General features: G+C 44.6%; 1 protein-coding gene across 4 annotated transcripts in view; it reads right to left on the bottom strand.

The window, feature by feature from the left end:
* rab11fip3 (RAB11 family interacting protein 3 (class II)) overlaps positions 1–17,283 on the bottom strand; it is a 175,216-nt gene that overhangs the window by 97,470 nt on the left and 60,463 nt on the right. For all 4 annotated transcript variants that reach the window (XM_072269240.1, XM_072269243.1, XM_072269241.1 and 1 more), the window contains one exon: positions 7,444–7,535. In XM_072269240.1, coding sequence (XP_072125341.1) covers positions 7,444–7,535 — 92 coding nt within the window. The remainder of the gene's footprint in view (positions 1–7,443; positions 7,536–17,283) is intronic.

Below are 17,283 nucleotides of genomic sequence, written 5' to 3'. Positions count from 1 at the left end.
TGCCCTTCCCTTGGACAACATCGGTGGCGTGGAAAGAGGAGACTTGCAGCATGGGCAACTGCCGGTCTTCCATACAACCTTGTCCAGGCCTGCGCCTTGGAAACCTTCCAAGGTGCAAATCCATGGTCTCACAAGACTAATGGGTGCCTATATCTCTAGTTATTGAGATACAGCACAAAATAGGCCCTCTGAGCCATATTTTTAGATACATACTTATACATACACACACACACACACATAGAATACATACACATACACTTATAAATAATAATGTATCTTATTGTAATTTATAGTATATTTTATGTACTGCAAAGTACTGCTGCCACAAAAGAATAAATTCCATGACATGTGTCAGTTATAATAAGCCTGATTCTGATGAAAATGGCTGAATAGAAAGTGAAGGCAGGTTATTATTTTACAAAATATCACCTGAATCGCAGCCGTGCTGCTTTGCAAATACAGGAAATTAGCTGAGCAGGAATTGTTAGTGCAAGTAGAGGCAGCGTCGCCAGAGGTTCCTGTACAAACAAACCAGCCTCAAGGGCAACAACGCCTGTGGGTCACAGGTTTAAGTCATAATCAGTAAATGGAGATTGAGATGCCATTTCAAGTCACCAAAGTGCTTTAACCGGCTGGATGGAAGCAATTTTGCCATGAAATGCCCACGCAAAGACCCCATCAAATCCCGAAGTATTCTGTGTTAATATAGAATAGTACAGCACAGTACAGGCCCTTTGGCCCACAATGTTGTGCCAACCCTGCCTCCCATATAAGCCCCCACCTTAAATTCCTCCATATACCTGTCTAGTAGTCTCTTAAACTTCACTAGTGTATCTGCCTCCACCACTGACTCAGGCAGTGCATTCCACACCCCAACCACTCTCTGAGTAAAAAACCTTCCTCTAATATCCCCCTTGAACTTCCCACCCCTTAACTTAAAGCCATGTCCTCTTGTATTGAGCAGTGGTGCCCTGGAGAAGAGGCACTGGCTATCCACTCCATCTATTTCTCTTAATATCTTGTATACCTCTATCGTGTATCCTCTCATCCTCCTCCTCTTCAAAGTGTAAAGCCCTAGCTCCTTTAATCTCTGATCATAATCCATACTCTCCAAACCAGGCAGCATCCTGGTAAATCTCCTCTGTACCCTTTCCAATGCTTCCACATCCTTCCTATAGTGAGGCGACCAGAACTGGACACAGTACTCCAAGTGTGGCCTAACCAGAGTTTTATAGAGCTGCATCATTACCTCACAACTCTTAAACTCTATCCCTCGACTTATGAAAGGTTTCTTAACTACCCTATCTACCTGTGAGGCAACTCTCAGGGATCTGTGGACATGTACCCCCAGATCCCTCTGCTCCTCCACACTACCAAGTATCCTGCCATTTACTTTGTACTCTGACTTGGAGTTTGTCCTTCCCAAGTGTACCACCTCACACTTCTCTGGGTTGAACTCCATCTGCCATTTCTCAGCTCACTTCTGCATCCTATCAATGTCTCTCTGCAATCTTCGACAATCCTCTACACTATCTACAACACCACCAACCTTTGTGTCGTCTGCAAACTTGCCAACCCACCCTTCTACCCCAATATCCAGGTCGTTAATAAAAATCATGAAAAGTAAAGGTCCCAGAACCGATCTTTGTGGGACACCACTAGTCCCAACCTTCCAATCCAAATGTACTCCCTCTGCCACGACCCTTTGCTTTCTGTAGGCGAGTCAATTCTGAATCCACCTGGCCAAACTTCCCTGGATCCCATGCCTTCTGACTTTCTGAATAAGCCTACCGTGTGGAACCTTGTCAAATGCCTTACTAAAATCCATGTAGGTCACATCCACTGCACTACCCTCATCTATATGCCTGGTCACCTCCTCAAAGAACTCTATCAAGCTTGTTAGGCACGATCTGCCCTTCACAAAGCCATGCTGACTGTCCCTGATCAGACCATGTTTCTCTAAATGCCCACAGATCCTATCTCTAAGGATCTTTTCCAACAGCTTTCCCACCACAGACGTAACGCTCACTGGTCTATAATTACCCGGACTATCCCTACTATCTTTTTTGAACAAGGCAACAATATTCGCCTCCCTCCAATCCTCCGACACCATTCCTGTGGACAACGAGGACATAAAGATCCTAGCCAGAGACTCAGCAATCTCTTCCCTCGCCTCGTGGAGCAGCCTGGGGAATATTCCGTCAGGCCCCAGGGACTTATTCGTCTTAATGTATTTTAACAACTCCAACACCTCCTCTCCCTTAATATCAACATGCTCCACAACCTCACTCATATTTTCCTCACTGTCATCAAGTTCCCTCTCATTGGTGAATACCGAATACCCTGCAAAAAAATCATCCCAATTCCCACCCGCAAGTTCTAGCCTTATAGCCTCATAATTTGCCCTTCCCCAATTAAAAATTTTCCTGTCCTCTCTGAATCTATCCTTTTCCATGATAATGCTAAAGGCTAGGGAGTGGTGGTCACTGCCCCCCAGATGCTCGCCCACTGAGAGATCTGTGACCTGACCCGGTTGGTATACCATTATACTTTGTATCATGGGTTAGGGTCAGCTCAGACCTGTTGGAAGTGTAGAGCATGTCAGAGAAAAAAAAAAGTGTAGTCAAGAAATCTTGCAAGAAGTATGAAAAAGCAACACACAAAATGCTGGAGTGAGTCAGCAGGTCAGGCAGCATCTAGGGTGAGGAATAAACAATTGAAATTTCAGGCTGACATCCTTCATCAGGACTGGATAGAAAGGGAGAAGATGTCAGCAAAAGGTGTTGGGGTTGAGGGGAAGGAAGACAGGCAAGAAGGTGATAGGTGAAGCCAGGTGAGTGGGGAGTAAGAAGGGATCAGCTGAAGTAAGAAGCTGGGAGATGCCAGGAAGGTGAAAGATTTACTTATAAGTTTCATATTAAAAAAGGATTAGTACAGACAAATGTAGGTAAGACTCTTTGTAGTTATAAGATAAAATAGGAATTTATAATAAGATTTTCAGAGCACCAAACAATTACTTGGTTCTGTCTTCATTGAAGGTATACTAATAACCCCCCAGAGAAGTTCGGGAAGCAGACATTTAATGAAGAGGAATTTGGGGAAACTATTCATAGTAAAAAAGAAAAGGTTCATCTGGCCAGACAGGGTGCAGGTTGCACCCCTCAAATCACCCACCCAATACCAGCCTCTGAACACCAAAACATGTGTGATCCAATGCTACAGAGGCATCAGTGGAAGGCAAAATCCAAAAGATCATAAGAGATGGGAGCAGAACTAGGCCATTCAGCTCATCTAGTCTGCTCTGCCACTCCATCATGGCCAATTTATTATCCCCCTCAGCCCCAGTCTGCTGCCTTCTCACCACAACCTTTGACACCCTGACTAATCAAGAATCAATCAACCTCTGTTTTATATATAGAAGCATAGAAAATAGGTGCAGGAGTAGGCCATTCAGCCCTTCGAGCCTGCACCGCCATTCAGTATGATCACGGCTGATCATCCAACTCAGAACCCTGTACCAGCCTTCCCCCCATACCCCCTGATCCCTTTAGCCACAAGGGCCATATCTAACTCCCTCTTAAATATAGCCAATGAACCGGCCTCAACTGTTTCCTGTGGCAGAGAATTCCACAGATTCACCACTCTCTGTGTAAAGAAGTTTTTCCTAATCTCGGTCCTAAAAGGCTTCCCCTTTATCCTCAAACTGTGACTCCTCGTTCTGGACTTCCCCAACATCGGGAACAATCTTCCTGCATCTAGCCTGTCCAATCCCTTTAGGATTTTATACGTTTCAATCAGATCCCCCCTCAATCTTCTAAATTCCAACGAGTATAAGCCAAACAACAGGAATTCTGCAGATGCTGGAAATTCAAGCAACACACATCAAAGTTGCTGGAGAACGCAGCAGGCCAGGCAGCATCTCTAGGAAGAGGTGCAGTCGATGTTTCAGGCCGAGACCCTTCGTCAGCACTAGCCTAGTTCATCCAGTCTTTCATCATATGAAAGTCCTGCCATCCCAGGAATCAGTCTGGTGAAGCTTCTCTGTACTCCCTCTATGTACCCGATGACTTGACCTCCACAGCTGTCTGTGGAAATTAATCTCTCGGATTCACCACCTTCTGGCTAAAGAAATTCCTCCTCCTCTCTGTTCTAAATGAATATTCTTCTATTTTAAGGCTCTGCCCTCTGGTCCTAGACTCTTCCCCTATTGGAAACATCCTCTCCACGTCCATTCTACTAGCCCTTTTAAAAATTGGTAGGTTTCTTCTTAACTCCAGTGAGACTTACTGAGAACTCCTTGTCTAGAATTGTGCTGGCTGCACACTGCTCACTGCTATTTTAAATCCAAGGGTACATCCTCATGACCACTTAGAAGCTCAAGGGCTCCAAAACAAGTCAGCGCTGCTAGCATGACGCTTAACAGGTCCAATATACAATCAAAGAAATGGAATAAGCACAGAGTACCGGGATAGGAAGCTGGCCGGAGGTGTATGACACGGAGTACTGGGATGGGAAGCCGTTCGGTGGTGTATGACACTTTCAATATGCTGGATGAACTCAGCAGGTCGGGCAGCATCAGTTAGAAATGATGAGTCGACGTTTCGGGCCAGAACCCTTCGTCAGGACTGAGAATGGAAGATGGGGGAAGGATCTGAAGAATGCTTGTAGCTTCAGTTGGAAGACAAAGGGGTGGGGGAGGGGAAGCATTGACGTCATAGCCCTGAAAACAATGGGTAGTAGAAGAAGGAGGCGGAACCATGAGGAAGCTGGGGGAGGGGGCAGAGTGACATAGGGATAGGGGAAGGGAGGAGGAGGGAATTACTGGAAGCTGGAGAATTCTATGCTCATACCAAGGGGCTGGAGACTACCTAGACGGTATATGAGGCGTTGCTCCTCCAACTTGAGTTTAGCCTCATCATGGCAGTAGAGGAGGCCATGTATGGACATATCTGAATGGGAATAGGAAGCAGAGTTGAAGTGGGTGGCTACTGGGAGATCCTGTCTGTTGTGGCAGACGGAGCGCAGGTGCTCGATGAAGCGGTCCCCCAATCTGCGTCGGGTTTCACCGATGTAGAGGAGGTCGCACTGGGAGCACCGGATGCAATAGATGACCCCAACAGACTCACAAGTGAAGTGTTGTCTCACCTAGAAGGACTGTTTGGGGCCCTGAATGGTTGCAAGAGATGAGGTGTAGGGACAGGTGTAGCACTTACGCTTACAGGGATAAGTGCCAGGTGGGAGATCAGTGGGGATGGACGTGCAGATAAGGGAGTTGTGGAGGGACCGATCTGTGCAGAAAGCGGAGAGGGGTGGAGAGGGAAAGATGTGCTTAGTGGTGGGGTCCTGTTGAAGGTGGCGGAAGTTGCGGAGGATAATGTGCTGTATCTGGAGGCTGGGGGGTGGTAGGTGAGGACAAGGGGAACTCTGTGCCTGTTGTGGTGGCGGGAGGATGGGATGAGAGCCGAAGTGCAGGAAATGGAGGAGATGCGGGTGAGGGCATCATTGATGACGGGAGAAGGGAAACCACAATCCTTAAAGAAAGGAGACATTTGAAATGTCCTGGAACGGAAAGCCTCAACAGAAAGCGGCAGAGACGGAGGAAATGGGAACAGGGAATGGCATTTTTGGATGTGGTGGGGTGGGAAGAGGTGGAGTTGAGGTAGTTATGAGAGTCAGTGGGCTTGTAGAAGATGTCAGTGGACAGTCTGTCTCCAGAGATGGAGACCGAGAGATCGAGAAAGGGGAGAGAAGTGTCCGAGATAGACCAAGTGAATTTGAGGGTTGGGTGGAAGTTTGAAGTAAAGTCGATGAAATTGACGAGCTCAGCGTGGATGCAGGAAGCAGCATCAATGTACCTAAGGAAAAGTTGGGGAGCAGTACCAGAATAGGTTTGGAGCACAGACTGTTCCATATAACCAACGAAGAGGTTAGGTCCTATGCGAGTCCCCATAGCTACACCCTTAGTCTGAAGAAAGTGGGAAGAGCCAAAAAAGTTATTAAGTGTGAGAACCAGTTCCGCCAACTGGAGGAGGGTAGTGGTGGTGGGGAACTGGTGAGGTCTGGTATCCAGGAGGTAGTAGAGGGCTTTGAGGCCTTCTTGATGGGGAATGGAGTTGTATAAGGATTGGACATCCATAGTAAAAATGTAGCGGTTGGGACCGGGGAACTGGAAGTTATTGAAGAGGTGGAGGGCATGGAATGTATCCCGGATGTAGGTGGGGAGGGACTGAACTATGGGTGACAAAATGGAGTCCAGGTAGGCAGATACAAGTTCAGTGGGACAGGAGCAGGCAGAAACTATGGGTCTGCCAGGACAGTCAGGCTTGTGGATCTTGGGGAGGAGGTAAAACCGAGCGGTACAGGGTGTGGGAATAATGAGTTTAGCGGCTGAGGATGGAAAGTCTCCAGAGTTGATACTCCACCCCATCCCCCAGCTCCCTCATGGTTCCGCCTCCTCCTTCTACTACCCATTGTTTTCAGGGCTATGATGTCAATGCTTCCCCTCCCCCACCCCTTTGTCTTTCAAATTACTGGTCTTCCAACTCAAGCTACAAGCGTTCTTCAAATCCTTCCCCATCCTTCATTCTTCAGTCCTGACGAAGGGTTCTGGCTCGAAACGTCGACTCATCGTTTCTAACTGATGCTGCCCGACCTGCTGAGTTCATCCAGCGTACTGAAAGTGTTGCTTTGATCACAGCATCTGCAGATTATTTTGTGTTTACGGTGGTGTATGACACAGAGTATCGGGATAGGAAGCCGTTTGGTGGTGTATGACACAGAGTATCGGGATAGGAAGCCGATTGGTGGTGTATGACACAGAGTATCGGGATAGGAAGCCAGTCGCTGGTGTACGACACACAGTACCGGGACAGGAAGCTGTTGGGTGGTGTATGGCACAGAGTACTGAGATAGGAAGCCGTTCGGTGGTGTACCGCACGGAGTACTGGGATAGGAAGCCAGTCGGTGGTGTATGACACAGAGTACCAGGATAGAAAGCACATTCCATCAAATGCACGGACAATTAGATAGAATGTTTTGATAAAGCTAAACCAGTGGAACAGTTACCTCGTCACCAGTACTCATCCACATTATACTTTAAAACACTAACGGAAGCAACTTCTTCCTGTCAATCTTTTGACTTTAACAGTCATTATATACAGAGAAGACCTACAATTAACATCTCTTTAAAAGTATGCCCACTGCAACACTGTAATAGCTCCTCAGTGATGACTGAGTTGAACAATTTGATTTGGTGAAAATGGTAACTCTTCCAAACAAGAACAGGCTGTGCCAAGCTGACCTCAGAGATCAAAGACAAAGCTTTGCTGCTACATTGGTCAATTTTAGTTGTCGTGCAGTTACTAAGTGAACTACTGAGAATCATTTAAACAAGTCAAGTCCTGAAAGGTGATAACTTCCAGTGGCAATTGATCATATACTTGCCTCAAAGCAATTGAAGTCCTCAAATCCATCAGAGCAGGGAAGTACGTCGTCTTCATTTCCAAATCCAGCATCATCGTTCTGACTGTCAGAATCTGCAGGTACAAAAGGGAAGCTCCTCAGTTTCTTTACACAGGGGAGATGCATACCATATTCACATTTGTATGCACACCTTTCTCTCGCTTATTCAAATGAAAACTGAATAAGTTTATAAGGTCAATAATATTTCAGATCTAATTAGGAGTAACTGCAAATACATGGCCATCTAACAAAAATAAATTAACACTCACTTCTTCAGATCACTATCATCCTAATTACGATCAATGACAACAGGGCAGTAGACATTATCTCGATGCATTTGACATGGTTCCACGGGGTAGGTTTTTTAAAAGACACAAAATATTATCTTTATTCGTCACATATACATCAAAACATACAGTAAAATGCACTATAATCCAAGATGTGCTGAGGGTAACCCTCAAGTGTCATTGTGCTTCCAGCACCTACAAAGTATGTCCAGAACTTACCAATCCTAACCTGTACACCTTTGGAATGCGGGAGGAAACCAGAGCACGTGGAGGAAATCCACACAGTTACTGAGTAAGCATACCAACTGCTTACGGCAGGGACTGAACCCTGATCTTACAGCTAGCACTGTAACGCATTACGCTAACCGCTGTGCTACTGTTGCTCAGGTTAAGGCACAAGGGAACCAAGGTAAACTGGACAATTGGGCACAAAACTGGTTTGATAACAGGAGGCAAAGGGTGGTGGAAGCTGGCATGGATCATACTGGGCCATATGATGTCTTTCCATGCTGTATGACTATGGCTGTTGGAGGAAGAATTGCAGGATTTAAACCCACCAACAATGAAAAAAACACAGGGACATGCAACGTGGAAGGAAACGCAGTTGGTGGTATGTCCATGCACCTGTAGCCCTTCTCCACATTGTGCCATCGGAATGAGGAGCTCAAACAGATTACAAAAAACGAGACAAGGTAAATATGCATGAAGGAACATGACCAAAACCAAACAAAGGTACATGCAGGAGAATATCAACCAAAGTGTGTCCATTTCTTTGCAATCAACCCTGTGTAACAGTGCTTCTTATTCCTGTTACCACCGGATACTCCCAAAGTGAAACAGCATTGCATTACATGATCCAGTACTCCAACTTGCTGGTTCCTTCAACCCATCTCAGCAGCTGATTACACTACAACTCCCGTCCATCACCTGGTTTTACAATAAAATACCACACAGTATGTTTCCCAGAGTGGGGGAAAACTAGGACCAGAGAGCACGGCCTCATAACAGAGGGATGTCCCTTTACAACAGGTGAGAAGGAATTTCTTTAGCCTGACGGCAGTGAATCTATGTAATTCATTGCGACAAGACGGCAATGAAGGCCAAATCATCAGGTATATTTAAAATTCAAAGTAAATTTATTATCAAAGTATGTTTGAGTCACCATATACAACCCTGAGATTCATTTTCTTGTGGGCATACTCAATAAATCCAATAACCATAACAGAATCAATGAAAGAACACACCATCTGGGCGTAGAATCAGTGTGCAAAAGACAACAAACTGTGCAAATACAAAAAGAAAGAAGAAGAAATAATAATAATAATAATAATTATAATTAGAATAAAATAATAAGCAATAAATATCGAGAACAAGAGATAAAGGGTCCTTGAAAGTGAGTCCATAAGCTGTGGGAAAATTTCAGTGATGAGGCAAGTGAAGATGAGCGAAGTTATCCCTTTGGTTCAAGAACCTGATGGTTGAAGGGTAATAACTGTTTCTGAGGCTCCTGTACTTTTTCTCTGATGGCAGCAGTAAGAAGAGTGCATGACCTGGGCGATGGATGCTGTTTTCCTGCAACAACGCTTCATGTAGACGTGCTCAATGCTGAGGAGGGTGTGATGGACTGTGCCATTTCTGCTACTTTTTGTAGGATTTTCCGTTCAAGGGCATTGGTGTTTCCATACGAGGCTGTGATGCAGCCAGTCAATATACTCTCCACCATACATCTGTAGAAGTTTGTCAAAGTTTTAGACATCATGTTGAATCTTTGCAAACTCCTAAGGAAGTAGAGTCACTGTTGTGTTTTTTTTTCCTTAATTGCACTTGCGTGCTGCCCAAGACGGGTCCTTCAAAATGATAACACTGGAAATAAAGTTGATAACCCTGTCCACCTCTGATCCTCCGAGGAGAACTGGCTCAAGAACCTCTGGTTTCCTCTTCCTGAAGTCAACAATCAGCTCTTTGGTCTTGCTGATATTGAGTCAGAGGGTATGCATTTAAGGTGAGAGGAGGTGGTTTCACAAAGGAGATGTGAGAAGCAAGTTTGTTTGTTGTTTTTGTTTTTTTTTTGCACACAGAGAGTAGTGGGTGCCTGGAACGTGCTGTCTGGGGTGGTGGTGGTGGTGGTGGTGGTGGTGGTGGTAGGGGCAGAAACATTAGAGACTTTTAAAGAAATGTTTAGATAGGCACATGAACGTGAGGTAAATAGAAGGATATGGACATTGTGAGGGCAGAAGAGATTAGTTTAGTTGGCCATATAATTACTAATTTATTTGGTTCAGCACAACATTGTGGGCTAAAAGGCCTGTTTTTAGCGCTGTATTGTTTTTTGTTCTAACTGTTTATGTTCATATCACAAACCAACACTTGGTGCAATTGGGAGGTGCCAAAATCATTTAAAATTGTGATCCCAGATTCAGGTTATGACAAAAGATCCACTGGAAGTTGCTGGGAATCTCCCAGAATCTTGACCAATATCCTTCCCTGAACAAATTGACTAATAACTGATTATTTTTAATTTATAGAGTGCAAGTATATTGGCAAAACTATTATTCATTGCTGTTTCATTAGTGCTGTAGGATTTCATCAAACAATGCTTGCACTTTAAACTGAGTGAAACTCTAGGACATCCAGAAGCATGATGTGAGCAACATGATACAGCAGTGTGCATATTCCTCCTTTTACTGCATGCATTAACGTCTGAGCCAACAAAGAGACTTAGATAGTTTAGGGGAATAGGCAAAGAAGTGGCAAAAGAAATACAATGTTGGAAAGTGTATGGTCATGCACTTCGGTGGAAGAAATAAATGGGCAGACTATTACTAAGATGGAGAGGGAATTCAAAATGCAGAGATACAAAGGGACTTGGGAGCCCTTGTGCAGGATACCCTAAAGGTTAACCTCCAGGTTGAGTCGGTGGTGAAGAAGGCGAATGCAAAGTTGGCATTCATTTCTAGAGGTATAGAATATAAGAGCAGGGACATGATGTTGAGACCACACTTAGGAGTATTGTGTGCAGTTTTGGGCCCCTTATTTTAAAAAGGATATACTGACATTGGAGAAAGTTCACAGAAGATTCACAATAATGATTTCAGGAATGAAAGGGTTACCGTATGAGGAACATCTGGCAGTTCTTGGGCTGTATTCCCTGGAGTTCAGGAGAATGAGGGGGGGATCTCATAGAAACATTCTGAACATTAAAAGGCCTGAACAGTTTAGATATAGCAAAGTTATTTCCCATGGTAGGGGAGTCTACGAAAAGAGGGTATGACTTCAGGATTAAAGGATGTTATTTAGAACAGAGATGCGGAGAAATTACTTTAGTCAGAGGCTGGTAAATTTGTGGAATTTGTTGCCATGAGTGGCTACGGAAGCCAAGTCATTGGGTGCATTTAAGGCAGAGATAGATAGGTTCTTCATTAGCCAGGGCATCAAAGGGTATGGGGAGAAGTCAGGGGAGTGGGGATGACTGGAAGAATTGGATCAGCCTATGATTGAATGGTGAAGCAGGCTCCATGGGCCAAACAGCCTACTTCTGCTCCTATATCTTATGGTCTTATTGACATTTCTCACAAAGTACACAGTCAATAGTGCAGAGGTCAAGGCTATACTCGTCACTTAACGTAGCAGATTATTTGTTGACAAATCACAGCTGGCTGTTTAGGTCAGTGCACCTCCAATCCCTTTGTAATCACACTGCCCAATCAAATGTGTGAAGCTTCAATGGATGATAACATTGTCTAATAGCTGGTTGATGAAGTATGGAAACAATGGTGAAATAGAGGCTCAGAAAAAGCTATAAACTTTATGGCAGAACACATTACAAATGAATACAAGTGGCTGGCTGGATAAACTGCTGGTTTTTGAACACACCCAACATGTAATTTTATCCAGTCCCTCTTCATTTATTTGCATTTAAAACCTACTCTGCCTCCATTATTGGGGAGCAGAAGCAGAGACTTGAGTCTCACAACTCTTTGAGTGTTGCTTATCACCACCCCCATCTCCATCTCCCAGGCACAACTGCAATATCATAAACTAAATCTTGCCAAAATTCCAATGTATGGCCATCTCTCAGCAATACCAAACAAAAAGATGCAAGAAAAGGGCCAGTGGCATCGTGAAGGATCCCACCCACTCTACTCATGGACTGTTTCTCCCACCCTCATCAGGGAGGAGGCTCTGGACTCAAGAACAGTCACTTTCCCAAAGCAGTAAGACTGATCAACACCTCCACCCACTAATCCACCTGTCCACACCCCCAAACACCACTACTTTATCATTTCCTGTCAGAGTCACCTTATGTACTGACACTTCCACCAACAACACACGCAGCTTATGGCAAGGTCTGCACACCATTGCAGACTTCAAAGCTAAACGCAGTGGAGTTTAAAGAGTTTAAACATCACTGCCTCTCTCTCAAAGACCCTGAGGAGAACTACAGCTGATGTGACCTGCAGCTTGGTCATCTCTGAGACCGAAGTACACAGCTGCTTCCAACGGGGGGACAGTCACAAGGCGGCGGAACCGGACGGCATCCCAGGGCGAGTACCAAGATGAGCGCGGCACAACTGGTAGGTGTGTTTATAGACACTTTTAATCTCTTCCTCTCCTAGTGTAGAGTGCCCTCCTGCTTCAAAATATCCACCATTGTTCCGGTACCTAAAAAGACCAAGGTAACATGTCTGAAAGATTGGCATCCTGTCACACTCACCTCAATAATAGCAAATGCTTAGAGGGGCTGGTCAAGGACAACATCTGCAGCATGCTACCACCCACACTGGACCCCCTACAATTCCCCTACCGACACAACCGATCGACAGACGATGCAATAGCCACAGCTCTACACATCGTCCTTACACATCTAGAGAAGAAGGATGCTTATGTGAGAATGCTGTTCTTGGACTACAGTTCAGCATTCAACACCATAATTCCCTCCAGGCTCGACAAGAAGCTCAGAGACCTCGGCCTTCACCCTGCCTTGTGTAGCTGAATCCTGGACTTCCTGTCAGATCACTGGCAGGTGGTAAGAGTGGGCTCACTCACCTCTGCCCCTTTGACCCTCAATACAGGTGCCCTTCAGGGCTGTGTACTAAGTCCCCTCCTTTACTCCCTGTACAAGAACACTGAGGCTGTCTACAAGAAGGGTCACAGCCGTCTCTATTTCCTGAGGAGACTGAGGTCCTTTAACATCTGTCGGACGATGCTGAGGATGTTCTACGAGTCTGTGGTGGCCAGTGCTATCATGTTTGCTGTTGTGAGCTGGGGCAGCAGGCTAAGGGTAGCAGACACCAACAGAATCAACAAACTCATTCGTAAGGCCAGTGATGTTGTGGGGATGGAACTGGACTCTCTGACGGTGGTGTCTGAAAAGAGGATGCTGTCCAAGTTGCATGCCATCTTGGACAATGCCTCCCATCCACTACATAACGTACTGGGTGGGCACAGGAGTACATTCAGCCAGAGACTCATTCCACCGAGATGCAACACTGAGCGTCATAGGAAGTCATTCCTGCCTGTGGCCATCAAACTTTACAATCCTCCCTTGGAGGGTCAGACACCCTGAGCCAATAGGCTGGTCTTGGACTTATTTCCTGGCATTTACATATTACTATTTAATTATTTATGGTTTTATATTGCTTTATTTATACTCTATTCTTGGTTGGTGCAACTGTAACGAAAACTAATTTCCCTCGGGATCAATAAAGTATAACTATGACTATGACTATACCCATGACTGTGTCGTCACCCACAGCTCCAATCTGCTAATTAAATTTGCTGATGACACTACACTGATTGGCCTTATCTCAAATAATCATGAGACAGCCTACAGAGAAGAAGTCATCACCCTGACACAGTGGTGTCAAGAAAGCAACCACTCCCTCAATGTTGCAAAAACAAAGAAGCTGGTTGTGGATTACAGGAGGAATGGAGACAGGCTAACCCTTATTGACATCAATGGATCCAGGGTTGAGCAGGTTAACAGCTTTAAGTTCCTCGGCATTAACAGCACCGAGGACCTCAAGTGGTCTGTACATACTGGCTGTGTGGTGAAAAAGGCACAACAGCGCCTCTTTCACCTCAAGACGGTTGAAGAAGTTTGGTATGGCCCCCAAATCCCCAAATCCATGAAAGCATCCTGACTGACTGCATCACTGCCTGGTATAGGTAAGAATACTTCCCTCAATCGCAGGACACTACAGAGAGTGGTGCGGACAGCCCAGCACATCTGTAGATGTAAGCTTCCCATGATTCAGGACATTTACAAAGACAGGTGTGTAAAAAGGGCCCGAAGGATCACTGGGGAGCCGAGTCACCCCAAACACAAACTGTTCCAGCTGCTACCATCCGGGAAACGCTACAGCATAAAAGCCAGGACTAACAGGCTCCGGGACAGCTTCTTCCACCAGGCCATCAGACTGACAAATTCATGGTGACACAACTGTATTTCTATGTTACATTGACTATCCTGTTGTACAGACTATTTAATATAAATTGCACGTTGCTCATTTAGACGGAGACGTAACGTAAAGAGTTTTACTCCTCATGTATATGAAGAATGTAAGTAATAAAGTCAATTCAATTCAACTGCTTTGCCCAGAATCACTTTGTATACAATCAATCTATACAAGCCATCTTATGTATTTATATTTATTATGTTTTTATTAGTATTTTATTATTTTTTTTCTCTGTGCTGCATCGGATTCAGAGCAACAATTATTTTGTTCACCTTTACACGTGTACTGGAAATGACATTAAACCATCTTGAATCTTGAAATGCTAGCTTTGCAACTCCCACAGTGCACAATATTTCACTGCCCAAAATAACCTCATAAGGGTAACCAACATGTACAACATTTAAATCATATGCAAAATACTATCTGCAATAACTTTCCATCCCAATCTCTTTGTATGTCACCAGTGTTCAAACAATAGACACCAAGTGCCTGAAGTAAGGCTTTCAGGATCTGAGGAGCTGTTCAGGGCAGCCTTCTCCATCTTCTGCGTCAAGACATTCTCACTCCGGCCTTTACAAGGAAGGCAATGGTGGGGGAGGGGAAGGAGAATGTTAACAAAGAGATATTAAGTCATGGCAATACTCTTGCTGAGGCATTTTAAAAACGCCAGACTTGTAACGTATTTCATTCCTATCTAAAGCAATCCAAACATTGCTTTGTGAATCGATTCCAAAGCAATCCACTGACTAACTTCAACTCATTCAGAACATCACTGCTAGACTTTTAACCAAAACCAGGATGAGGAAGCACATCACTCCTGACCTGACATTGGCTTCCTCTATCTTTGAGAATTGATTTTAAAGTTCTTTTGTTTTTAAATCTCTCAATGGTCTGGGACCAGAGAACATCGCAGAATTGTTTTTGTTTTATAATCCTGCTCGAGCTCTCAGGTCTTCTTCTGCCAGTCTCTTAAATTTGAACAATCTCCCTCGAAAGATAATTTGCAGGTCAGCTTTTTTGAACTACACTCCTAAACTGTGGGATTCAAAACCTAAAACTATAAGGAATGCAAACTTTTAAATACCAGCTCAAAACCTATTTATTTAAGCTTGTGACTAGTGATGTGCCTCAAGGATCTGTGCTGAGACCATTGCTGTTTGTTGTCTATATCAATGATCTAGATAATAATGTGGTAAATTGGAACAGCAAGTTTGCTGATGACACTAAGATTGGAGACGTTGTGGACAGCGAGAAAGGCTTTCAATGCTTGCAGAGGGATCTGGACCAACTGGAAAAATGGGACAGAAAATGGCAGATGGAATTTAATGCAGACAAGTGTGAGGTGTTGCATTTTGGCAGGACAAATCAAGGTATAACATACACAGTAAACGGTAGGGCACTGAGAAGTGCGGAGGAACAAAGAGACCTGGGAGTTCAGATACATAATTCCCTGAAAGTGGCGTCACAGGTAGACAGGGTTGTAAAGAAGGCTTTTGGCATCCTGGCATTCATAAATCAAAGTATTGAGTATAGGAGTTGGGATGTTATGGGGAGGTTGTACAAGACATTGGTGAGGCCAAATTTGGAGTATTGTGTACCGTTCTGGTCACCTGACTATAGGCCAGTCAGTCAGTCAGTGGGTGCCGTCCCGAATCCGGGATTGGCGGCTATGCACCTCCATCTTCTTCGATCTTGCGCTCCTTTTCTGGCCTCAGCATAACTCAACCCAGTCCATTGCCTCATATTATCATACCAAGTGGTTCGCCTCTTTCCTTCTATCATCCCTTCCAATAACAATTTCTGCAGTCCATCACCTCTTAACAAGTGCCCGGCTTATTCCAGCTTCCTTTTCTGCACATTCTTCAGCAAGAATGTGCTAAAGAATTACTATAGGAAGGATATCAATAACAATGAAAGAGTGCGGAGAAGATTTACTAGGATGTTGCTAGGTCTTCAGGAGTTGAGTTACAGGGAAAGATTGAACAGGTTAGGACTTTATTCCTCGGAACGTAGAAGAATGAGGGAAGATTTGTTAGAGGTTTACAAAATTATGAGGGGCGTAGACAGAATAAATGTGAATAGGCTCTTTCCACTTAGATTAGGAGAGATAAATACGAGAGGACATGGCTTTAGGGTGAAAGGGGAAAGGTTTAGGGGGAACTTCTTCACTCAGAGAGTGGTGGGAGTGCAGAACAAGCTGCCATCTGATGTGGTAAGTGCGGGCTCACCCTTAAGATTTAAGAATAAATTAGATAGGTACATGGATGGGAGAGGTCTGGAGGGTTATGGACTGGATGCAGGTCAATAGGACTAGCGAAATAATGTTTCAGCACAGACTAGAAGGGCCGAATGGCCTGTTTTCTGTGTTGCAGTGTTCTATGATTCTAATTAGCATTGTTTGTCCTTTATTTTCATGTTTACACTTTAACCCATTGTAAAGCACTTTTGAACTACATTGTGTGAAAGTGCTCTGTAAAGCTATTATCCCCGTTTAACACACCCAAATAGCTACGTCATTCTGTTCTCCAATTTAATAGCCCCTTCCTCACCTGAATAGTCCAAGCGCACTTTAACCCTGCACTCCCTTCTATTTTACACAGTCAAACATCATGCAGGTTTACAGCAACCCGTAGGCTGTCTTCACTTGGAGTGAACTCATTCTGAGCACAGCAGGAGACACCAGTGACTGCAGGCAGTGGAATCTGGAGCAACACAGTGGGTGGAGCGGCATCTGTGGGTGGGGTGAAGGGAACTGTGGATGTTTCAGGACCAAACCCTGCACTGGGTCATTTAAAAGTGGAGCCTGTAACTGGGTCAGTACTCTTTGCCTCTGGTGGTCCAGGGATGTTCCACGGCCACCACATTTGCAACATACTAAATCCACCATTTGCAGGTTCGTTTGCCTACAAGCTTTTACCCCTCACCATCAGATTTCTGAACTGGCCACGGTATTTGTCTTTTGCACCATTTATTGTTGTAACTTTTTGCAATTTTTATGTCACACACTGTACTGCTGCTGCAGAACACATTTGATGACATAATAAACCAGATTCTGATGTCTATCAACATACAAAAAT

Source organism: Mobula birostris, chromosome 9 (assembly GCF_030028105.1).
Source record: "Mobula birostris isolate sMobBir1 chromosome 9, sMobBir1.hap1, whole genome shotgun sequence".
In the NCBI taxonomy this organism is placed as follows: domain Eukaryota; kingdom Metazoa; phylum Chordata; class Chondrichthyes; order Myliobatiformes; family Myliobatidae; genus Mobula; species Mobula birostris.
The sequence above is the reverse complement of the archived record's forward strand: the minus strand, read 5'-3'. Positions and strand labels throughout refer to the sequence as shown.